The sequence below is a fragment of the Magallana gigas genome, chromosome 3, assembly GCF_963853765.1.
Source record: "Magallana gigas chromosome 3, xbMagGiga1.1, whole genome shotgun sequence".
Taxonomy (NCBI): Eukaryota; Metazoa; Mollusca; class Bivalvia; order Ostreida; family Ostreidae; genus Magallana; species Magallana gigas.
In genome coordinates, this window is record NC_088855.1 from 39,949,815 (window position 1) to 39,975,078 (window position 25,264).

The 25,264-nt window shown below is 34.9% G+C and overlaps 2 protein-coding genes across 2 annotated transcripts; both read left to right on the forward strand.

Annotated features, from left to right (window-relative positions):
• The first annotated feature begins 129 nt into the window (after nucleotides 1-129).
• LOC105320541 (kinesin-like protein KIF20B) lies at nucleotides 130-25,003 on the forward strand. Its single transcript, XM_011418501.4, has 32 exons — nucleotides 130-252; nucleotides 447-650; nucleotides 2,106-2,364; nucleotides 2,581-2,768; nucleotides 2,891-2,999; nucleotides 9,798-10,028; nucleotides 10,170-10,281; nucleotides 10,378-10,449; nucleotides 10,695-10,841; nucleotides 10,965-11,130; nucleotides 11,285-11,390; nucleotides 11,713-11,813; nucleotides 12,360-12,499; nucleotides 12,810-12,981; nucleotides 13,117-13,176; nucleotides 13,612-13,728; nucleotides 14,031-14,156; nucleotides 14,486-14,597; nucleotides 16,915-17,060; nucleotides 17,428-19,701; nucleotides 19,818-19,967; nucleotides 20,071-20,272; nucleotides 20,393-20,518; nucleotides 20,712-21,263; nucleotides 21,522-21,640; nucleotides 21,824-21,928; nucleotides 22,289-22,477; nucleotides 22,585-22,695; nucleotides 22,796-22,954; nucleotides 23,190-23,301; nucleotides 23,496-23,695; nucleotides 23,907-25,003. Exons 2-32 carry the CDS (start codon nucleotides 474-476, stop codon nucleotides 23,973-23,975), a joined length of 6,909 nt encoding a protein of 2,302 aa, XP_011416803.3. The 5' UTR covers nucleotides 130-252; nucleotides 447-473; the 3' UTR covers nucleotides 23,976-25,003.
• LOC105335220 (uncharacterized) lies at nucleotides 6,029-8,637 on the forward strand. The gene is made up of 2 exons (XM_034465816.2): nucleotides 6,029-6,509; nucleotides 6,641-8,637. Exons 1-2 carry the CDS (start codon nucleotides 6,032-6,034, stop codon nucleotides 8,524-8,526), a joined length of 2,364 nt encoding a protein of 787 aa, XP_034321707.2. The 5' UTR covers nucleotides 6,029-6,031; the 3' UTR covers nucleotides 8,527-8,637.
• Nucleotides 25,004-25,264: the final 261 nt, after the last annotated feature.

Consider the following 25,264-nt stretch of genomic DNA (forward strand, 5'->3'; position numbering starts at 1 on the left):
TAGATTCCGCTAATTTGGCAAATGCACATAAACTACAGCTTGATAAGATTAAATATTGTAACATTATTTACAATTTTTATTACCGGTGCTTAATATGATTGAAGAGCACGAGAGGACGAATGCGTCTTTGTACGACTTGTCTAAATTGTACAATCTATTCTTCATGCTGATTGGTTGGATTTGAATAAGCGCGATTATTCGAGTAAGGACTAAGGCAAGGGAGAGCTTGTGACATCTATATAGACATACATGGTAAGATTACAAACAGCTACACGACACTTGTGATGCGATTACATATGATTACCAGTCTGTCTTGGTTATAATCATGCATGGTATGAATATTCGTGTCGTTAGGCGTATATATGCATTCGATAATTACAAAATTATTTCAATTTGTAAACATCTTACCATTGCAAACTAGAACCTTTGATTATTCTTTTATTCAGAGGGAGAATAAGAAATAAACGATCAACATGTCGAAAAGACTATCAGAAGATGTTGGAGACAATAGTGATGAAGAAGAAATTCCCTTCAAGATTCGAAAAAATTTGTTCAACACAGAGTTTGAAAAACCTGCTCCTGATGACCACATGCAGGTTTATCTAAGGATAAGACCTTTTACTGTTACCGAAGAAGATACAGAAAATCAGGCAAGAACTCTTTTTATGATAAAAAAAACCAAACAGTTTAGTTAATGTCATAAATTTATGGAATATTATAAACGAAAAATGCCATGCATCTTTGAAAATATGTACAGTACAGTCGTTTTACCGGTAACGAATATTTGCAAGTATCGAATAATTATTTGTGAAAAACTGTATGATCTATACTGGCATACAACCAATTCTTGCGAAGGACAATTTCTAATCAGTGCATTGTTACTTCATTTTATGGATTATAGTCTGTCCCAAGTGATTGCTTCTGTCACTTTTGATGATTTTTAATAAAAATACACAACCCTGTGAAAGAAGTATAGTTGAAATTAATGAAATGGAAAAAATCCAAGATATCTTCATTGACAAATTATCCCTTTTCACTCATAAAATTTCACAGGAATGAAAACAAATTTCTTACGGAGATTTATAATGTAAACGTTTACATCTTTTCTCCATTCGGAAGTACTCGTGACACCTCGCGCAATTTTTCAACGTTATCATCGTGCTTATTAATGGCTGATGCAATGCAAAATCCCCGTTGACTTTCTTCTTTGGGATGTGTGTTGAAACCTGAAGTGGTAGAGGGGGCATTTAAAAACAGATATCTGGACATTTTTCATATTAATGGATGAACATAGTTTTAGCACAAAGGTATTTATTATTCACGAAATATCAAGCGAAAGGTGGTGGTAGCAAAAACTCAGGACAGAGTATAGAATTATATTCGAAAAATGATGTAACAATGTGTTGATGAAATATGATACTTGGTGAGAATTGGTCGCACACCAGTATTTATTTAACAGATTTTTGATTTCAAATTTAAAAATGATTCCAGGTTTGGCGCAGCCCGCTGTCATTTTATAGAATTTTTGAAAATGTTTATAAATTAATGAAGCAGTGCACAGATGTTAGCCTACTTGCCAATGTGGTAAACATGTCAGATACATGTGCTTGCCTTTAAAAAAAAAAAAAAATCAATTCTCACCAAATACCATTTCTTGCCAGTACATTGTTGCATCATTTTGTCAACATACATTAAAATTATTATTAGAAAAAAAAATAATAAAACAGTGCATGGGCGAAAATGGTACTTTGATGGCGAGAATTGGTTTAAGGACAGTACAGATGTTGAATTACCAAATGGGAGTGTAACCAACAATAGTGGGTTGTGCCCAACTAATCAGAATTTTAACTAAGCTTATTTTTAAAATGGGTTTACGCACTATCTTATTTTTAATCAATAAACATGCAAAGATTTATATTATTGGTGGTGTTAAGAAGTTTTTAAAAAAAATGTTGATAATGTTCTTTATTCCCATTACTTGGTTTTCATTATTAAACAGTTGACAATAATTGAAAGAAAGATAACATCTTATCAGGTCTTACATATTTTTGATTAATGATCGCAATAATTGCACTTTAGAATTCAACTGGGTTTTTTTTCCGTAGGGTTGCTTGGAAGTTGAAGATGAGCACCATGTCCTGACTCATGCCCCAAAGTCTTCCCATTCTTACAAAAACAGTGTCCATGGCCTTCAGAAGATCACAAACAAGTTCACCTTTTCCAAAATCTATGGCCAGGAAACAAACCAAAAGGAGTTTTTTAATGGCACAATGCTAGGAACTGTCAAAAACTTTATTGATGGACAAAATTGTTTAGTGTTTTCTTATGGAGTTACAAGCTCAGGAAAAACCTACACCATTCAAGGTACAAATTGGTCTTTTATACTTCTGCCAAAAAAAAATAAATTCATAATGCTTGTAGGTTTTGGATTTCAAGCTTTTTTTTTTTTTTTTTTTTTTTTTATAGATCTTTTAACTATCAGTTTACATTCTTCTTATATAAATGATAAATATTAACGTTCAATATTGTAATTAAAAAAATTATGAACAATGCGTAAAATGATAAATTGTGTGAATGCAGGTGAGCCCAGGGATGCTGGCATCCTTCCTCGAGCTCTGGATGTCCTCTTCAACAGCATCAACAATAAGCAGGTGTCTGGATATGACCTAAAGCCCAAGATGTTCATGGATGTGGTCAAGCTTAATAAAGAAGAAGCAGATGAAGAGAAGAGAGTAAAGGATAAAACCTTGAAGCTCAGTAATGATGAGGTATTGCAATTTTACTACAGTTCAATCTTGAACTCTGAAGAAAACTGTATGTGAAATGTTCATTGCTGTTAGTGTTACATTGTGCATTGTGTATGTATTTCAAGTGAACTGGTATTTTACAGGACCCAGATGTAATGAGTCTACTGGGTGATGATGCATCTGATGCATCCCAGCTAACCAACATTACAACATGTTCAGAGAGTTCTAACATTTCCTTCATGCCAAACAAAGGTTAGATAAAAACATATTACCCTAAGTAGCATCCACAAACAGAGTCACATCATAACGTAACGCTATGTGACTCTATACAAAATTAAGTGTTTTTAAACAGCAAATTCATAAGCTTGTATTCACTCAATAATCATAGAACAAAAATATATGTGAAATGATTTACCTTGAAATACTTAGTGTATGTATTATATTCATAAAACCTCGTCTAAAATTAAATTAAAATGAAAAGAATATCGCGCTTGTTTGCGAAAGCTTCGCCTGAAATATAACAGGTAGTAAAAGTCGCGTTGTTTTATTCGGCCGTTACCAGGACAATAACGGTGCATAAGACCGTTCTTTGTAACAAACAGACGCTGGAGAACTTGCAGAACAAAATGATACCAAACAACGCACGAAAAACGTTTATTCTGCCATGATAAAAGACTACAGAAAGTAAGTAATTTTTAATCAAAAAATCCCGCATTTTCTCGGACAGGTTGCATATTTGTTACAGCATTTAATGAAATCGATATTAACTCCTCTTCAAACTAATACATATACTTCTTTAGTAAACATCCGCGCTAACGAGCGCTTTTGAAAATAACATGATACATATTTTGGCTGTAACTGAAATTTGACGTCGTCTATGCACAGAGAAAATCACGGATGGAGTTTGTTTACTGTTACCACGGATATATTACGGGGAACAACTCTAGCAGGTTCAAATATGGGGCACCCTACGGGGAAATGTAGAATAATATCCACATTTTCACTGTTATTTTCAACTCCTTATTAGCTATGCATTCATAGATTTAATAACCTGTATTATTGGAACTAGTTTTATTGCAACACATGTTTAAGGCCATGCTATTATTAGAATATTTTAGAGAAAAAAATAAAACATTTAACAATGAAAAATAAAATGAAAATTGCACTTTGTATTGTACACTGATAATATAATAATAATTAAAAATAGGTTTAACACTCATGCAGAATGAACATCATTCAAATATATTAGCTGAAAAATAGTTTTTATCCTTTCAAATACAATTATATATTTTGAAAAATTAAATTAATATCTATCTATATTGATCAACTTCTCTCTAGTACTTAAGATTTATGAAAACACCAGCTTTCAGAGTTATAATATAAAACCATGTAATTAATTAATTTACAAATACTTCTAATCTGTATAATATAGAAATTTTCAATGTTATAGAATATTTATTAAATCATATTTACACAAACGCAAATTACACAACTGATAATTGAAAAAAGCTGTCACTACATCTTTAAAACATTTGACTTAAAAAAAAATTATTCATAGCTACGTATATAAAGAACATGCAATTAATGTGTTGAATAAAATGCGTTTTGAATAGCCAAGTGGTGATGCAAAGTTTTTTGCGGTCGATTAATTGATTTCCCGAAGAATCATAAAGTGACACATTTTTTTTCTTTAAGTATAAGAATTAAGGATATTAATTACATTTATCTAAACTGCTTGAATTTTTTTCAATTTCTCTTGCAAAATTCTGAGTATGAGCACATCGAGTATAAACATTTTTTTAAAGCACTACATTTTGTTTACACTTGCATAAGTAGCATTCATTGCATTATGCTGGAAGTAATCATGATTCAGAATATTAACTGAATTTAAATATATACACTGTTATGTATATTCATTTCTCGATGCTCGTTTCCATAATTTATGACAAACTAATGGATACAAACACCATTATGAAATATGTACCTAGGTTTAGAAAATCATATTACTACAGGCACCTGTATCATTGCTTTTTGTAGAGGGTACTTTCCGTACAAGCACGGGTATAGGCGAAATAATAGTAAAGGACACAAAACTCATTTGTATATTTACTTTTCTAGTGTAATTTCTTTGATTAAATGAAGTTACACAAAAGTTAAACCACACGTGTACATATGCACACGTGCGCGCGCGCATGCATGCACACTGCAGGCACGTAGCATCGTTTTTTTAAAATGGGGGGGGGGGGGGGGGGGGAGGGGGGAAGACTCATCCAAAAAATCTTGACAAGAAAAAAAAAAGGGAACATTTTAAGTTTTCCAAAATCTTCAAAATCCTAATCCGTGGGGAGGGGGGATTTATAACTTCAACTTCACACCTCATTTCCTTATTTTTATATCAATTTTTTACATACTCCCGAAAAATTGGGGGGGGGGGGCACTCCATGATAATTCCATTTTTTATATGTAAATTTTAAAAATTTTGTTGCTGCGAGAAAAAGTGGGGGGACCCCCCCTGCCCCCCCCCCCCCCCCCCCCCCCCCCCCCCCCCCCCCCCGATGCTACGATACATCAAACATAGTACATTATGCGATATGAAAGTTTTAAAAAAAATTAACACACATGGATGATTTTTTTCTGATCGATTGTTGTAAACGTTAATACATGTAATTGATTAAAAACATTTATATATTCCATTTAATGGGAAAATATTTACACTCATTTTTTTAAACTCTGAAATCAAAGCCAGCAAAAACTAATTAGTTATATATTTTAATACCGTGGTTCCATGTAACATGATTTGTAAATCTGATAATATACCGTTATTAAATTTTTACAGTTACTAACATCCAAGAGTATATTTATTTACGATTGGTTTAATTTTTATTTCAGAACTTGCTGGATACTGCTTATCGCTTTTTTTATTCAACAAATTCTTCGTCAGATGTCTTGCTCTACCCAAATGATTCGGAATTCTGATGTTATTAGCTCTAAAATATCACATGGGACATCCAAAACTGCTGAGTGGATAGTAACACAGTCAGAAAATTGTAATCCGACATCAACTAAGGTGGCTATTGGTCGATTATGGTCAGAATATGAAAAGCTTCGTAAGAACAAATCTAAAACTGACGGCAGCAGAAAGTTTACGGAATTCTTGGAAACAGAGTTTGCTCCACCCACATTATCAACAACAGTAAAGTCAAAATTGCCCGAAGCTACATGTCTGATTAACTCTAGCGGCGATGCCACGTCAACTGCCATATCCATATCAAACTCTCTTTTTTATGGAAAACCAGAATCTAATTCAGGAAAAATTTACATTAAAGTCCGAGTTATCTGAAACTATATCTAACTTGCAAACGCTGAACATAAAGTCTGAAAACATATCAAGGAAAAACCGAGTGCTTCAAGAAAAACTTGTATCATCAAACAAAACAGTCAAACGCACTAAACGTAGAGAGGATTACTGGAAAACCAAATGTACAAAACTGGAGACAACAACTGACACAACAAAAGAAGACTATCAACAACTTATTTATGAACTGCAGGCTGATAATGATCAACAAAGAACGACTATCACCGAACTTCAAACTGCATTAAAGGAAAAGGATGATCAGATCGCTTATCTCATCGAACAGCTACAAGAGGGGGATGAAACGAGAGTCATCCATCTATTTGACAAGAAAGAAAAAGCATTCACCCCAGAACTCCATTTATGTGTGTACTCTCTTCTCGAACACAATGTTCCTTCAACGCAAATTGGTAAGTATCTCATTTTCATAAGGATAAGGACATTGAACTACTACGGGTACATAATCCTGATTTTCTTCATCATTAAGCAAGACACACATGTACTGGATATACATTTAATTTCGTTCATATTTTTTGTTCAGGACCAACCATAGAAGCATGTTTGAAGCTGGCTGGAAAAGAACCTGACCGACTTCCATCTCCTTCAACTGTGGCCAATATGAACATTCAAAGACTCTGTCTCGTTAAAAAGCAACTACAAGATGAACTACCTGAAAAGAAAAACACTACTCTACACACTGACGAAACATCCAAAGTTGGCATCAAGTACGGGGGATTTTCTGTTCGTGATGAAGAAGGTAATTACTTTGCTCTAGGACTTCGTGAAATGGCTACAAAATCAGCACAGAACACATTGGATACTTTCAAGGAGATTTTGCAGGATATTGCTGACACCAGAAAAGAAACTCATCCTCAGAGTGCTGGAAACGAGATTTTATGTAACATTCAAAATACTATGAGTGATCGTGCTGCAACTGAGTTAAAGTTCAATGAGCTCTTAGAAAGTTACAGAGAGGAGGTGTTGCCACAGGTACGAGCAGATTACAACACCATGGATGATGAAGAGAAAGAAACAGTCAGTAGACTTAACAATTTCTTCTGTGGTCTTCATGGTCTTGTTCATATGGCAAATGCTGCACAGAAAGGATTATATGAAGCAGAGGTAGGGAATTTTGCAGGAAATCCTCCAGTATTTGACAAAACGTTCTCTAAGAGTGACGAATCTGGTTGTTTCCGTTTAATCAGAAGTGCGTGCAAAGCTTTTGCTAGAAGAGGGGATGAAAAATGTGGGTGTTATGGAGCCTTCCGAACATACATGCAGCCTTTTCTAACTGAAAATAGAATGATATCACTTCCTCTTCAACCTTTCAAAGGCCATAGATTCAATATTCTGTTTCAAAATGCGGCCTGTCTATACTTTTTACACCCCCACATGATTGCGTTTCTGGAAAAATCAGATACAGAAAACAAAAGACTTTTAAAATCTGTTCTGTCGGATCTTCATGTCTCCTTTTATGTGGCTGGACTGAAAGCGTTGGGTTTGATATCAAAGATGGTTACAACGCCCCTGTGGAATCTTCTTGAGAACAGCGACACATCAATTGAAGACATGACACAGCATTATCTCCATCTGTCTTTATATTTGGTAGATGCTTGCGAAAACATCGTCGATTTCATGAAGGGAACCTTTCCATCTCTAACAGGAGTAGCGTTTCATGGTGACAAAATTTTCGAATCCTTAACTAAAGAGTCAACATATGATACTGACGTGGAAATCATTCTCAGAGTCCTGTTACCATCAATCCGAAAAGTAGTGCTTCATGTCTACAAAGATCATTTGCCAAATGGTAGATATGAATCATTCACAGAGGAACTCTCACAAGCTACCAAGAGTGTGGACAAACACAACTCTTATTCTGAGCGACTTTTTGCCTACATGGACCAAATCTTGAAATCAAAACCAAATATATCAACCCTGGCTATCGAGGCGTACACTCTCTTCTTAATGAACAAAACCTCCACATGGATAATGAGAAACAGTGAAAATACCGAAGTTCTTATTTCAGAAGCAAGGAGATCAGTTATTGATGAAAGGGGGCTATTCAGCCGAAGAAAAGCAGAAATACAACGACAGAGAGAAGAAAGACAACAGGAGGAGTTCCAAAAAAGAGCTGAAAAAAGGAGAAAAAAACGAATGCAGCTGGAAAAACAAAGTGATGACATTGTTAACTATGGCTTGTGGAAATCACCCCGAGAGTGCAAACTAAAACTGAAAGAGCTGAATCGTACATCAGACAAATGTAACGCTTTGAAAGCACAGCTTCGCTACAGGAAAAATGTTTTAAAGCAGACTGATCTAGACAAAAAACTTTATTCATTTTCTAAACTAGGCAGCAATGGAAAACGACACCCGCTGACTCACATGGAACTTATGTCTAATCTGTTGAAAGTTCTAAAAACTGTTTAAATTGACCACCTGCAAATCATGTATGAAAACATTAATTACATTGATCGTTTTTTGTTCATATTTGATTTGTAAAATAATTTATAAAGATTAATTTGTGCAAAACGCTTACTATTGTTTTACAGATGATGCAGTTTTGTGTCTTGTAACTAGTATTATGTAGTACATGTATTAGTAGTGGCAAGATGTATTACCATGTATTAAATGAAGTAAGTAAATAATTAAAATATGTAAATGTATCTTAATTTGTCCAATTTAATCACAAGCAAAGTTATTGCAATAATTTGAACTGTTTATATCGGAATTACAAATGTTTATTTGTTGACGTTTTGACGTTGTTTTTGTCAACGGGACGTTGGCGTAGGAATACGTTTAAATCCGAGGTGCGGAATAATAAAGGGATTTGGATATCCAAAAAAAATCAGAATAGTATGATTAAAGAAAGTGTACATTACAATCCTATTGAACTTATTTTGATTTGTGATAATAATTTATCTTGTATATATGCCGATTATTAAAATTAATAGTATTCCCAAGAAATGGTCACAAAGAATAACATAAGCACTACTTTTTGTGGTCTATTTTTAGTAACAATATATGACCAACGAATTCCAAAATGTCATTTTCTTTTAATACTTTCTCCAAGCTTTAAAATGATATATCACACTTGTGGAAAATAACTGATATAAAATTTGACTTGTGGATACTACCCTAAGACTAAGAGTCTGTCTATGAGGACGTTTTTCTACAGTCTTTACTACAGGTCATGATAACAGATTTCAAGTAGCAATACTGAAAATTTTCTGATACTGTGTCTAACTTTTCTGAGAGCAGGGCTCACGCTGCCCATCGCATTTGTCGCTTTTTGCGATTTTTCAGAAGTAAATGCGACAGTCTTCTGTAAAATGCGACACCCAGATTTCTTTGAAAATCACCTAGCCTTTTGTTTTGATTGCATAATCTCTTCCAAGCGACAGTCTGTAGCTGGACTTTACGCTTGACTGGCTTAAGACAATGACACAGGTGGAAGCCATCAGTAAGCGGGGTATACACAACTGCCTTTAAATAATAATAGCTGATTTTCACACCTTATTACAGCTGAATGGATTTGTAATTAACCACAGACACATCTAATGCTTTCATATATCAATATCATTTGCTTTTTATTTCCTCTCAGAGGAAATAAAAAGCAAATGATATTATAAATTGACATGTACATATGAGTCAAATACCCAAACGCTATGAAATAACTAGACCTCATTCTCCTTTTGCAGAGTCTCTTGAATCTGGGGAGTGCCTCCTAGACATTGAGAACCGAATCCGAGAGGAGACCAAGGTGATGGTGGAGGACCAGGGGCAGATCCTGTTCTCTGTGTGGGTCAGCTTTGCTGAGATCTACAACGAGCAGATCTTTGACCTGCTGCAACCATTGTCCAAAAAGAAAAACGCTAGAAGGCCGGTCCTTAAGCTCAGTGATGACAGAAACGGGAGTCCATATATCAAAGGTTAGGAACTTATTCAAAGCATTGACACATTCAACTGTTAATTGTGTCTGAACTGGTTTGTAATGTTTTAAAGTTCTAATTTCTCAGGTATATTTTTAAAATTTGTTTTCTGGATGTTAAGATCTGTTGTATTTATTTCAGGGTTGAAGGAGATTTGTGTACAGAATGCGGATGAAGCATATAAACTACTTACCATTGGGAAGAGGAATCTACAGACAGCTTGTACAAAACTCAACCATCAGTCCTCAAGAAGGTAGATTTTGTCTAAAATACCTTGAATGAAACTACCAAGGATAAAAATATAAATGTGCATTGTATTTTTATTTTGCATTGTTCTTAAATATTTCAGTCACTGCATTTTCAACATCAAGATAATCCGAGTAGTGGATAAGGCCAAACCTCGAATGGCCAGAGTTAGCATGTAAGTTATCCAACAGCACTCAAAATTTTGTCATACTCTATATGCTTGTAAAAACAGTTCAAGGTACAGTAAAATACCAGTAATTGCATTGCATGCCATGCATGTATAATGTACATGTATATCTGATTCATAGATTGTTAATCATATTAAATAGAAATAATGATAAAAGATTGCAGATCTCTTTATCATTACAAATCATATGTCTTTTCCATCTACTTAAATATAAAACTTTTTTTCTTTTTTAGGTTAAGTTTGTGCGATTTGGCAGGTTCTGAGAGGTCGGCCAAGACTCAGAGTGTGGGAGATCGGCTGAAGGAGGCTGGCAACATTAATACATCCCTGATGACACTCGGTCGATGCATTGAGATGCTGAGATTTAACCAGTCACACAAGTAAATTCTTAATAATGAATTAATATTTATTATGCATAACACCAACTCAGCTGTTAAGTTTTTTCTAAATGCATTAATTATCTGTTTGTTTGTCATAATTATTACTTAATTTTCATTTTGTAGAGATAATCCAAAGATTATTCCCTTCCGAGACAGCAAGCTGACTCGCCTCTTCCAGAATTTTTTCTGTGGACAAGGGCATGTCAACATGATAGTCAATGTGAATCAGTGTTCCAGTATGTTTGATGAAACCCTGCATGTGTTCAAATTCTCTGCCATAGCTAAACAGGTAAATAAATCTGCTGGTTCTGTAAAGTCAGGTAGTGCTCTTGTAGAGGCCGATCTCAGTTTACTTCTGCATCTTCTAATGATTTAAAATAACAATTCAAAGTTTAAAAAAAATTATGTGTACATGTATTGTATGAACTGTTGTTCCATCACAGGTGGTCATAACTCAAAAGCCAGATATCAAAACCAGACTGCTGCAATCGGCCAAGAAGACAGCAGACACAAAGAAGAGAGCCGTCTCCATTAGCTGGGCCACACCAGGTTTGTAAATGACAACTCAGAAAAAGGTCACAGTTCCTGGATTGTGATTCGTATAATATGATTGGAAATTTTTTGATATGAAATTAAAGAAATTCAACTGATTGATTTATCTATAACAAACCAGGCTTCTTTTCTGGGTTTTCTTCTTCTTTAGATACTTCATGTACAGTACATGTACAATTTTGATGTGCATATGTGATCATTTGGACATAGGAAAATAAACTGTATTACTTGCAATTGTTCATGCTTGTTTACTTATTTTACATATACCGGTTAAAAAAAAGTGAATGCAATGTCTTACATTTGAGCCTTTCTTGTACAGGTCAGTTGAAAGAGCTGAAAAATGCTGCTGACCAAGGGGCTAGTATCCCTCTCCCAGAGGGCAATGAGGAGGATGATCTAGAAGATGACTTGGATATAGAGGTATGCTCTTATGACCTATAACCCTGTTTATAAAATATTCTGTAGATTAGATTTAAAGTAGACTGACTATTGACAGTGTAGGTCAGATGATGAGAAACATCCTTGCTCACTTATCTGCAGTGCATCTCTGCAGGATGTAGAGAAAATGGCGCCCCAGGGGTGGATTGTGTTTCTACCTCTGGGGCTGATGACCTATCATACAAAAATAATTGCAAATAAAAAACATACAAAGTACTGTGAATGCTTAATAAACTTTGCTGAAACTTGAATTAATGCTCAGAAATACATGTACATTTAAATAAACATGTAGAGTCGTAACACCCTGACAATACTCAGAAAAGTATACCATACTTCAGAAAAATTAATACATTTTTGGATGAATGAGTAAAGTACAGGTGCAGTAATTTTCACATGTACATGTAATAGGCAGTTCCATCAGCTTTCGTCAATAAATGAGATTATTCATATGACAATAGAATAATCTGTCTTAATAACATGTCATGTAGAAAAATGGCTTGTGTTATTAAGATCTGTTGTTATATACAGGAACTACTGGAAACAATAAAAGACTTGCAGTCTAAACTGTTGAAAGAGAGGAAAGATAAACTGAAACTGGAGCTGAAGATCCGCGAGGAGGTGTGTAGTGAGATGATGAAGCAGCTGGTGGAGATTGAGGATGAGTGCAGGTAGATTAATGTGCTCTACACACTTTCTTGCTATTCTTTTGTATATAAAGGGCTGCGGCTTCTTTATAAGGCAAGGAAGAAAATCAATTCTCCCAAAAAGTAAATTGCTTGCAGTATTAAATTTTTTTCAAAGTGAATTGTCCCCCTTAGCTGATAAATTATACAGAATTTTTGCATTGTAAGAATATTTTCAGAATATTTTCATACTTAAATACAAATTAGATACAAATGAAAAATACAAGTATCTTTTAGCATGTGCATGGAAAGATTTAACTGCAGCATTGACATTTTGTTCATAATGATACTTTAGCGAGCGCATCAGAATAAATGAAGAGGCCACAGAAGAGATGTATGAGAAAAGAATCCAAATTCTGATGGATGCATATGAGAAGCAGGGGAAAAGGCAGGCCGACTTCATGACTGATGAGGATGACGAGTGGGTGTCCAGTGTTCTCTTCTACCAGGAGCAAATGAAAAACAAGGTATGGCCCAGTGTTATTTCTTTCTCTTTTTATTAAAGTTTTGTAAATTGATTCTTATTGGGAGTTAAAAGATTGTACTGTTGAATTATAATGATTCATACAAGTCCTTTGAAGATGAATGATTTTTTGTTTCAGGAGAAAGATGCAGAAATAGAAAGACTAAGGAAAGAATTGAATGAAGCCAGAATTAAACAAGTACAGTAGATTACTTCATGCATTTAAATAATACATGTAATTACAGTGAAAGTTGAGAAATACTCATGACAAATGCAGACCAATTATTTCATTCATTAATTAGTGAAAGCTCATACATGTATATTTTTTGTCCCTTTTTGATCAAATTTGGGAAATATGATTATTACTTTTGGTCATTCTTTCTGGCTACAGCTTTGATACTGACATTGAATGGATATATCACATTTAATCATATAATGGGATTAATGTGGGTCCTTAATTGGTTCATTGGTCAAAGATCCAATATATTGCTTCGATTAGACTTTCTTATCCTCATGGTCAATTTTTTTTTTTTACAAATTATTTTCTTGCGAAGAATTACAACATTGTTAATTTGTTACTGTTTATACTGTATGTACAATACAAGTCTCAACAGTTTAGAAAACCCATTTACAGATTGCAGAACCTGAACAAACTCCAGCTACTAGAGGTTCTGAGGAGATGGGAGATTCTGTCCTATTGGAAACTTTGACCAAACAGCTGGATGAAATCAAGTCAACACTGAAAGAAAAGGTTCATCTTTTTATGTGTATTTCAGACATTTGTGTCAAAAGTTGATGATGAATTTTGATACCATGTTTATGCTAGACCTTCTCCAATCCACTAAGAACAAGGGAACCCTATATGACAAATTATAACCTTATAATTATTAATTTGACTGAAACATAAATACACTTTAATTTAAAAGCTTACCTTGTGATTAAAGTTCATAAATTTTGATACTGGATAAAATACATGGACATTTATATCATACTTAAAATGTCACAAATATTGACATCTCTGAGCAGAACAAAACTTTTTATTTGCTTTTTCAGGATGATGAAATCAAGGAGCTGAATGAAATGCTGACAGAGGCTGGAGAAACATTCCAGGCCAAAGAAAAGGAGATTGCAGACCTTCAGCAGAAGCTGTCAGAGGACAAGTTACACAACGAGGAAGAGGTAAGTGATAGTCTCACAACAGCTGGATCATGTTCTGACTCAGTACTATAGAACATTTATATGTAGATCTTCATGTGTTTATGGGTATCCTTACAAAGGAATTGTTTATGACTGGATAGCAGTTTTGTGAAGATAATCAATCCACAGAATTCTGTCAGTAAGAAATGATGAATTTCGGGCATGTAAAAATAATTGTTCCACTATTGAATAGTTTCAGTTGTCATCTTTGACACTGTACAAATTTGTACAAACGTGAATTACAAACAAGCTAGGTATTTTTATGGCCAATGACTGGTGCTAAATATACATTTATGGGGTATATTCTGTAGGTGGCAGAGCTGGAAAGAGCCCTGGTTGAAAGCAAGAAGGCCCTGGAGATGGCAGACCAGAAGATCAAATCTAGAGATGAAACCCTAGAGACAACAAGGAAGACTTTGCAAGGTACAAGAAGACTGTCTTCTGTTAGTATGAACCCCAATAGCAAACCCTCTACAAAGTCAGTGGTCACATTCCCATTTGAGAGTCCCAAGAGGGGGTTTAGTTTACTCAGGCCAGGAAGTACAAGTGAGGATGTGCCACTACACAATCAAGTCCTGAAGGTGGTGCTTACCCCTGTTCACAAAAATTATGTCGCTAAGCACACGAAAACAAGCCTCTTAAGACTTCAGAACTCTCCAGCCAAAGATCCCACGCGGGGCAGAGAGTGTGTCAAAAACAAGGAAAATGCAGTCCTTCTGAAAAAGAGACAGGCTTTGGAGGAGGAGGAGGCCTCCAAGAGTAAGAGAAGGAAACTGGGGTCCTCTGATGTCAGGGACAAGCTGCATGTTCCCACTGCCTTGTCTCGAAAGAGGAAATCTGCTACCATGGGAAAGCGAAAGTCTCTGGCGAAATACAATTTACGGGTCAGGAAATAGTGACCATGCTAGTATGCATGTATTGTGTGACAGTTGTGCCATTGTGGTAGTCATTTTATTTGCTAGACTTGTGATTTTTATATGCTATTAAAGATGCATAAAATTTTTACATTATTTAAACAATCTGATATTTTATCTGTCCAAGCTGGATTGCCTGTGATTATTATTTGTTAAAGGAATTCAGGCTGACATAAAGGCCTTTAATCAGAATGCCATACATAGAGTGGAATTCATCAGGTCATTTTTCTCTCAAAAAATCTTTTGGTGCATTTTTTTGGTTAAATTATTAACTGGGTAACTTTTTATTCATATGCCTTCTTCAAGTTTCTTACTTGTTTTTCACTCAGGAGAAACACTCTTTGTCACATTTATGTACTAGTATTAGTGTTAAATAGATGACCTTTGTGCTGTGTTCTTTCAAATTCATTGTGAAGTTGATTTTTGAAACTGAACTGTAAATAACAGTTCCTAATCATGAATAAAATCATATTTTTGACTTTTCAATGTATAGCCTTCTGCAGGGTCAAAAAGGCAAAGTGATGTTATTTTTGTGATATGGCAATCATACTTAATTGTATATCTAACCTTTAGTAGCCATTAAAGTATTAAACAATGAGCCAAGCATTTTTAATTTTTTTAAAGTGATAAGCAACAAAACTCTGCAGCAGGCTATCCTTTGACGAAAAAAACGACAAATATGCAACTGTGTATACCTGTATTTACACCTGTCTGCTTTCTTTTACAGGTGAGTGTTACATGGTATACAGTGCCTGCTGCAGGGTTTGTTGCGTGTCATATTTACTGTCAGAGTGAGAGGTATGAATGGATATGCACCAAACACACACACACAACTCAACTTTTACATTGAATAGTTTATTGATAACAAAAATATTTGGTGAAAATTTCAATGATTGCAAATTCATTGGAATTTATTTTAAAAAATAAATCTCAGTAGAAATGCTTAACCAGTAAGTAAGAGTTATTTCAGAGGAGAGTAGCACTGTATTTTTCATTAAAACACATTAGGTAATCACAGATTACAGAGCTCACCAAGATGAGGCATCACTTTATGAGACCACCTTGATCATAACACATACATATACCATACATATGAAAATCAAAGTGAACAATCTCTAGATATTGTAGTGTAGTTTGACATAATATTATAAAACATAAATTGTATTATCATACTCTTATAACGTCACAGTCATGAGATTTTTTATTGGTACACATATTACCTGGATCACTGTGATAAATATTTTCATTGAAACGCCCAAGATGTTCAAAATACATGTACATGTATTATAAAGACAATTTAAGGTTAAAGATGAAAATACTTTGGACATTTTAAGTATGGGTAAATGAAAGTAACATCTAATTTTACTTCTTAAAAATTACCTTAGGTTTAGACATTGAAGTTGAAGGTGCATCTGCAAACAAATAAGCAGAATTTGTAAAACATGAAAAGGTACTTCTGTACAAATTTCGACAGTGCATTAAAAGTTAGATGACTGGTCTCCATATACCATAATTCAATAATAGAGATGAAGATAAAAATTATCTGTAAAAATGCATTTCAATTGCTTGTCAGAGTGTCGTAAAGTTATGGTAAATGATATGTAAAAATCATATTGGTGACATATTCAGATCAAAAAATATATTCACAAAAAATTATACTAAAATGATAAAATTGTTAATATCTATGCCAACATTCAGGCCTATAGTAATGTAATTAAGGATCACCAAAAGTGCTCCTCTGTTGATTACACATCACATGGATTTTGATAACTCATTCTGTTTGATAACAAGTGTACTATGAAATGGTACTTGATTATAATTACTAGACGAGGTAGAGAAATTAACAACTTCCTTAAAGGAGAAGGAAGAGTCATGGAGGATAAAGTTTGAGAAGGAGGAAGGAGAGAGTTTGAAGAGGGAACAGGCCCTCATCAATGGCTACAAGGCAGAGATCTCCAACCTCAAGAGTCAGGTAGGGCATCACAGCTATGGATTTATTGTGCAGTCCCAATATGTTTGGATATCATAACTAACTTATTACACATTGATAGCTTTAGGGGAAAAACACGATTGTTCATATTTTGGAAGTACTTTACATGAGAACAGTGGGTTTCTTCTAGGGATTCCTCATCCAATTTTGGGGATGTGTAAAATACACATGCACACTCCTTTACACAAGACTTAACCATAATCTTATCTCAACTGATAAAATCAAACAAAACGTTGATTGACAAAAAATGGCAAATGACCTACATTCTCTAGTGTTCGTATAGGAATTACAATGAAATGCCTTGCTAAATATCTTTGTCTCGCTCAGTACAAATTTTCTGTTTCTTTAGCTGTCAGTAGTCAAAGCTGAGAGTCGCCACAACAGCCCAAGCCCTTGTAAGTCGCCATCCAAGCACAGAAAACATCAGGATCACTTCATGGAGGACCTGTCCAAACAGCTGAGGGACCTTCAGGCCGAGTTTGACCTGAATTCAGCAGCCACACGAGAGCTGGAGGAGGCCCTACACAAGACCAAACAGATAAATGAGGAACTGGAAACGAGGCTTACCTCACAGAGCAAGGAGAACGAGAAGGCTCAGCAAAACATCAAGGAGCTGGAGTCACAGGTGCAGGAGTTGAATACTGCAAAAGAAGAGGCAGGGAAAAAAGTGGAAGAAATGTTGGAAGATAACAGAAAGTATTTGAGTTTTGAAGAAACTGTTGAAGATTTAAAGTTTAAGATGAATGAGAAAGATGTGGAGATATCGGAATTGAAGGAGCAAGCAAATAAGCTTAATATGTCAATGGGTAAAGACTTGCAATTCCAGCTGGATGAGGCAAATATAGAGATTTCACAACTTCAAAGTGAACGCTCAAAGCTCGAACGCAAGGCTATTAATTTGGAGAAACTCTACAAAGAGAAAACCAAACAAAACATGGAACTGAATGATGAATTAAACAAGGTTAAAGTGGCTAAAGAAATGTTAGAAGAAGATCTGCAGGATCAAGATGAGAATGAGGAAAAATTGACTGAGATATCTAAGGAAAATGAAGAGCTGAAAGAAAGGATACAGAAGCTAGAAGCTCAGGCTAATCAACAGCAAGAAAAGCTTGGTGAGACAATTCAACAAGGAAATGCAGAATTGAAACAGAAAATTATTGATTTGCAGGAACAAATCAATAGGGAGGAGAATGTGAACAGTGCATTGAAGTCTGAACTTGAAATTGCAACAACTGAAATGAAAAAGATGGGAGAATTTAAGGAAACCAATGAGAAATGTGCTAAGAAAATTCAAGAACTGGAGGAGAAGCTTGCCAACTGTTCAGATTGTCAGGAGTGGCAGAAAAAGAATGAAGAAATTGAGAAGGCATTGGAGAAAGTGAAAGGAGATGTTAAAGAATTACAGTGTGAAACTGAACCTCTGAGAAAGGAACTGACAGATCTGAGGAGTGATATAAAAGCTAAAAGTGAGGAGGTTGATGAATTACAGAAACAGTGTGAAAGTGTTAAGGAAGACCTTGAGAAGAAGGAGCAGATATTTATAGAGACTCTTGAAAAACTTGAATGTACAAAAGACCAGTATGATGCAATGAAGAAAGAGATGGATGTTGTGCGAGAGGACTTGACAAATAAAACGGAAGAACTGGAAAGATTAAAATCTGCTCAATCTGACATGTTGGAGCAACTTAACACATCAACTGAGCATGTACATGAGCTAAGTGATGCCAAGTTAAAGTTTGCAGAAATGAAGTCTTCACTCCACATGCAGAAAACATTGTATGAGAAGGTTAAGGCTGATATGGTGACCTTAAAAGAGGAAAAGAGTAAACTAATCTCAAGAAATGAAAACCTCCAAGAGCAAGTCAAAAGTCTTGAGAAGAGAGTAAGTTGTGAAACAACTGAAAAAGAAGAATTGTCTTGTTTGACTTCAAAGCTGGCAGAAATGCAGAAGAACATGGCAGACACTGAAGAGAGATACACTACCCTGCAAGTTGAGAAGACTGAATTGGAGAAAAAATGTACAGAATTTGAGAATAAAATATCAACAGTTGCATCTGATAAAGATGAACTTGGTCATGAGTATGCCCAGAAATTATCTCTTGTTGAATCCAAATTACTGGAAACAGAAACTGCTCTCAAAGAATTGGAGAAGACCAACAACTCTTTGAAAATGGAAAAAAATGACCTGTCACAGAAGTTAGATACCATTTCCCTGGAAGTGACAGCTAAGAGTGCTATTATTAGTGAAAAAGAAAAACTTTTGTCAGATTTGAAATGTGAACTGAAGAAGGCAGAAGATACGGTTGTGAATCAGATGTCTATTACATCTGAATTAAAAGAAGTCAAGGTCAGATGCAGAAGATTAGAAAACATCAAAGCAGAACTGGACGATAAGATAGCTCAGGAGACAGGTCAAGGGTCAGGGCACAAGCTCGAGGCCAGCAACAGGAAACTGACAAAGGAGCTGGAAGATTGTCATGGAAGAATCCAAGAGCTCCAAAAGTCAAAGGAGAGTCTGGAGGAGAAGGTGGATAGTTTAACATCGGAAATATCTACATTGTCCAAGTCAATAGTACCTGACTCTTGTGGAACTTGTCCAGCCATTCAGAAAGAGCTAAACTCGGTAACTTAAATTCCTTTTGCAGTATTGAAGCTGTTATCAGTGTTTAGCAGAATAACATGTATGAATTAGACTTATGAACAAGTAATTTAATTTTCTACTGGTTTTTTTTATTGTAGAGCCAAGAAAGAGAACAAACATTGAAGAAGCAGCTTCAGACAGCGGGGGAAAACATTGGGGAGCTGAACAACAAGATCTGTGACCTGGAGGACCAGATGTTGAAATTAAACCAAAGGCTACACGAGGCAGAGGACAAAAAGGTCACTCAGGTATGTTTAATCAAAGGCATTAAATATGTTATATGATCACCAGTAGTCATTTAATGAGCATGTCAAGTTACAGTAGTATGTATGGGTACTTTTAATGTTAAAGGAACCTCGATTGAGCATCCCAGGGAATTCAGTGGACCTTGACAAGCTGAGAGATGAGTTGACCCAGAAGTTGGATGTGATCCGTGAACTTCAGCGAGAGTTGGTAAGGAAGGACAGTCGCCTTCAGGCAGAAAAGGTGAAGACCAAGCAGCTGATTGAAGAAAGAAGTGATGAACAAAGGCGGTACGAGGCAGCACTGAAAGGTAGAGTACTAGTAACGGCTGAAATGAAGTGTGTTATGGTACTTATTTGTATATTGGTATGGTTTTTAGAGGTTTATGTGATATTCAACTTTAAAACATGTCTTCAACATTATTTTGTAGATGCTACTGCTAATGAGGAATGCCTTGCTGTACTAAAGGCAGCCCTCTCAGAGCAAGAAGAGACGATGGAACACCAAGACACACTGATTCAACAGCATGAGAAAAACATTGAAAAAGCCCAAAAAGGTACCGTACATGTACAGTACTCATTGTTTAGTCATTCTGTCTGTGACCCAAGAAAATCTGCTTGTAGAAACTTATGGATACATACCAAATTGCTATTAAAATAGCAATTGTGCTGTCACCTGCATTTTTGTTTTAATTGTAATGGGGAAATGTTAACAATTTACATTATGTACATTGAATTTATGTTTTACAGAATGTGAGAAATATATGAATATGTACCAGTCTCTCCTCTCAACAACCAATACCAGCAGTGTGGAAATACGTGACTTGAGCAAAAAAGTGTGTGCCCTATCAGTGGAAAATGAAAGAATAAGAGGTGAGAAAAAAGACCTGGAAAACAAAATCTCATTTCTGAAGAAGCAAGAGGCAGAACACCAACAACTAGCCAAAGAAAATCTCTCTCTACGCAGTACCCAGGGTTCTGTGGAGGAGTTCGAGGAGAGGTTAGCCTGTGTTAACAAGGAGAAGGAAAGTCTGCAGACCACTTTGAAAAGTGTGACTAGTCAAGTGGAGAGTCTGCAGCAAGAGAAGTGTGCATTAGAAGGTCGACTAAAGGAAATTACAGATAGAGACTCCAGTAGTGATCAGAAGCTGGAGGAGATGGTTGCCAAGTTGTCCGAGATTGAAGCCAGGCATAACAAACAGGAGCTAGAGTTCAAGACATTGAGGGACCAGAAGAAGAAACTGGAGACCATCATAAAGGAAAACAATGCAGAGATCAAAGAACTCGAAAAAGAGTTGTCAGGTAATAAAAATTGAAATTTCATCGTTACTCACCCTAACCCCCCATCCCACCCCACCCTGCCCCAAAAATGGAGGGGGTGGAGGGGGTATGTGCTAGATTATCCAATAGCTTTTTATTATGATTTCAGTCATAAAGTCATCAATTTGAAAGAAATTCTTGTATGAGATTTTGTCTTTAAAGTTTGAAAAAAAAAAAAGGTAGTTGATACATGTGTGAATGAAGATCATTGACTTGATGTGGTTTTATTGGTTTGTTCAGAAACTAGGTCCCAGTGTGAAGCTCTGAGATCTGATGCAGGAAAAGAGAGCATCGAGCAGCTGAGGACTGTTCACAAGGAACATGAGGCAGCCATGGCTGACATGAAAACTAAAATCAGGGTATGAGACAAAGGCAATACCAGTAATAGTATAAAGTCTTAAGTTTTGATGTGTTTGTATGGAATTGTATCATCAATAAAGAATTCATCCTTTTAAAGTTGAATATCACATAGATGTCCATCTGTATATCATGAAACTGCAGAGTTATTAGAAACATGAGTGATTAGAATTTATTTCACTCAGGAAAAAGACCATAGTTTACGAGACAGCCACAAACAGATTCGTCGCCTTGAAGATGAAATTAAGGAACTGGTGACAAAAAATGATGGAAAGGAGGTACAAATGAAGGTAAATTTATTGGTTATTTTAGAGTACATTCTAAGCATCAAAGTACACCCAAAAACAGTGAACAAGAAGTTAGTGTGTTTCAAAAATGTATTTTAAATATACCAGGTATCTTCTGCATCTTCATGTACATGTATATATGCATTTCTACATTCTGTTTTTCCATGTATTGTTTATACATGTTATGTAAGTCTATGCCATCTATAAAGCACATTTCGAACAAATACCCTTGTATTTGTTAAGTTGTTTTAAGTAGAATTATTTTTAATACTACTTTTGATTGCATTGTTCATATTTAACTTGACAGTTATGTTTTGAAAAAATCATATCACATTTTATTTGTTTATAAATGTATCTTTGTAGACTTGGAAAGAAGAGAAAGACAAGCTGGTGTCTTCTTTGTCTCAGATAATTGAGAAACAGAAGCAAGACAAGGAGCGAGTCCGTGAGCTTGAGAGCGAGAACACTCGGCTTGAGGCGTTAGTCAAAGACCAGATAGAGACCATCAGGCAACTCACTACATCAGCCTCATCTACACGCAAACCAAGAACGGTAAATTTTGTCCCCTCAAAATGTGTTTCCAGCTTTTGTTGATGTGTTTAGATTGTTTGCCTGGTAACTTGTCAATGTAAGAATTCATAAATTATATTTTTATTCAGAGGAATACTTCAGTGTCATCTGACATATCCCAGTTTGATGAGACACCTCTAAGTAGAACGTCAACCAGAAGAGGGAGGAAACGAAGGTCCTACTCCACGTCTGAGTTAGAGGTGAATGATCATGACTAACATTACATCTTGGAATTCTAATGAGCATGCTATTAGAAGAATGGTGATATTATAGCCCTCATGTTGTTTTTTTTGTTTGTAGATTACCTCTTCCAAAAAGAAAGACAGTGATGTATCTCTGTTGTCGGAGGACGTGGGTGATGACAGGGAGCGGGTTCTCATTGATGCCACGCCCCCTGTAGCGGCCAAGAGTTTAAGGAAGGCAAGGAAGAAACCAAGATCTTCAACTGACCTTCTCAGAGTAATACTTTCATCTGTTAATTTTTATGTTGTTGAACTTGTACACTTAAACAAATTGTGAACATTAATTAATTTCCTGATCAATATGAAATATTGAAATTATTGTTTCTACATAAAAAAAAATTACTTCTGCACAAACAACTTTCAATTTTATGTAAAATATGAAGTTTAACATATGCACAGTCATAATTTAATGTATGAATTTTTTAATGTGGAAAAATATTTTGTTTTATTAGGAAGGTGCACAAGAATCATCCAAGCTTAAAGCTGTAGATAAAGAAAACAAACCAATGAAAAGAATTGGCTCCATCCTTAATGCTTTGAAAAAGTCACCAATTTCAAGATCAGGTACATTTATATTTATGTTGCAAATATTCATGTACATGTATTTTCAAATGAAAACTTTATTAAAGTCAATGAAATTTTATGAAGACATATTTTAATATGCTTGCCAATGAATTTATTAAGTACATAAAATTAGGTAAGAGTGTATTACTTTTTATTTTCTATGGTAAACTAACAGTGTGCATTTAATATTAAAGCTAAGAAACAACTGACAGAAATTAAAGAGCAGTCATCACCAAACCCAGTTGGTTCACCAGTGGTGGAAGTGGAGGACTGTGGAACACAGATGTCTGCCGAAAAAGCCAAAGAACCACCCCCTCGTAAAAAGTCCCGTCGACATGCCTTATACAAGGAGCCTCTTCAGATATCTGAGCCTCTGGACTGTGGCCAGTTTATTGTAAGTATCACATATTATCAAATACAGGATATAGGGAAATTAACACTGGGGAGTCAAAATGACAAATAATTCTTTGTTTAAAGAAACAAAACTTGTAAATACATACATTAATTATTTTATCACTGTGTACTACATTTATGAGAACGTAGGTAATGGCATTGTAAACAATAATGCAGAAAATTTTAAAGAAGTGAATGCATGTATTTTTCAGCACACAACTCCAGAAGAAAATGTACACGACACAGTGCAGAAACGACTAAGAAGACGCCCTAGGAAGTGAGGGACTAGAGCTACGTCAGATGTGCCAAATAATTTTACTTTCCAGTCAGAAACGTTTCTTTGTACTGTGACTTTTACAGCTTTTTATGTTCAGAGGACTACTTTGTTTTAAATCAAGCTGTACAGTGCATGTTCATTTGGAGGTGTGTGAAGAAATGAACAAGTTGTGACCTTTCCTTTCATTGGAGAGCTGGATGTTACATACTTTTACTTTTAATTCTACCCAATCCATGTACAGCAGTAGAGCTGAACATATCTGGCTAATATTACTAAATAAATATTCTTAATGCATGGACTTTTGGAAAGATTCTTAATGCGTTGACTTTTGGAAAGATTCTTAATAGGTTGACTTTGGAAGCTTTCAACATTTAGCTGATAGTTTAATATTGAAATTTAACACACACTTAGATGTCAGATTCATTTTTAAAATCAATATCTATGTACTATTTTTATAATTCTGGATTTGTGGGATTTTTTTCAATGTAGAAGAGTCTATGTTCCGCACAACTTACTTTTTTTCCCGCTTAATTTATATTTAATTATTACAACATAAAATCTGTCAGATAACACTTTTGTTGTAAGATTGAATCACATGGGGCATTTAATGACTATAAAAATCAGGTGTACTATCAAATTATACTCAAATACTGTTATGACATGTATAAATGCATTTTTGATATGGGTTTGCATATTTGCAAAAAGATGTCTCAAGCTTCGCTGAATATGTAACTTAGTAATGTTATCATAGGCTAAATTATGAAGAATCCAATAACATATATGTACTTTAATAAGACAAAAAAAAGGCTTTGCTATTTATATGTACATGTACCTATTAAAGTGTTATCAGTTTATTAAAACAGGGTTTACTTTTATATGTAAATCTTTTGTATCATTTTACTGTGAGTTGTGACTGTAGAGAATATTACAGCGATTACCTTTATTATTTGATATCTGAAATATCTTTTCTGTCTCTCCCTGTCAATCAAGTCCATCTTTGTACCATAATAAAATATAACATACAAAACATGAGCTGAAATTGTTGAGTTATTTTATATTCATGATCATATCACGCCATTTAAAGAAAGTTCAACTTTACCATAGACTTCTTGAAAATAACTGTTCAATGAACTTCAAAGTAATAAAATTATGCAAAACTTTCAAGAATTGGATATACAAATATGTGGAAATATTGTACATAACATAAAAATTAATTGGTATTACATTATTTTATTTTTTATTAACATAAACTATAAAACAATGCATTATAATAGATGTATATTTCATTATAAT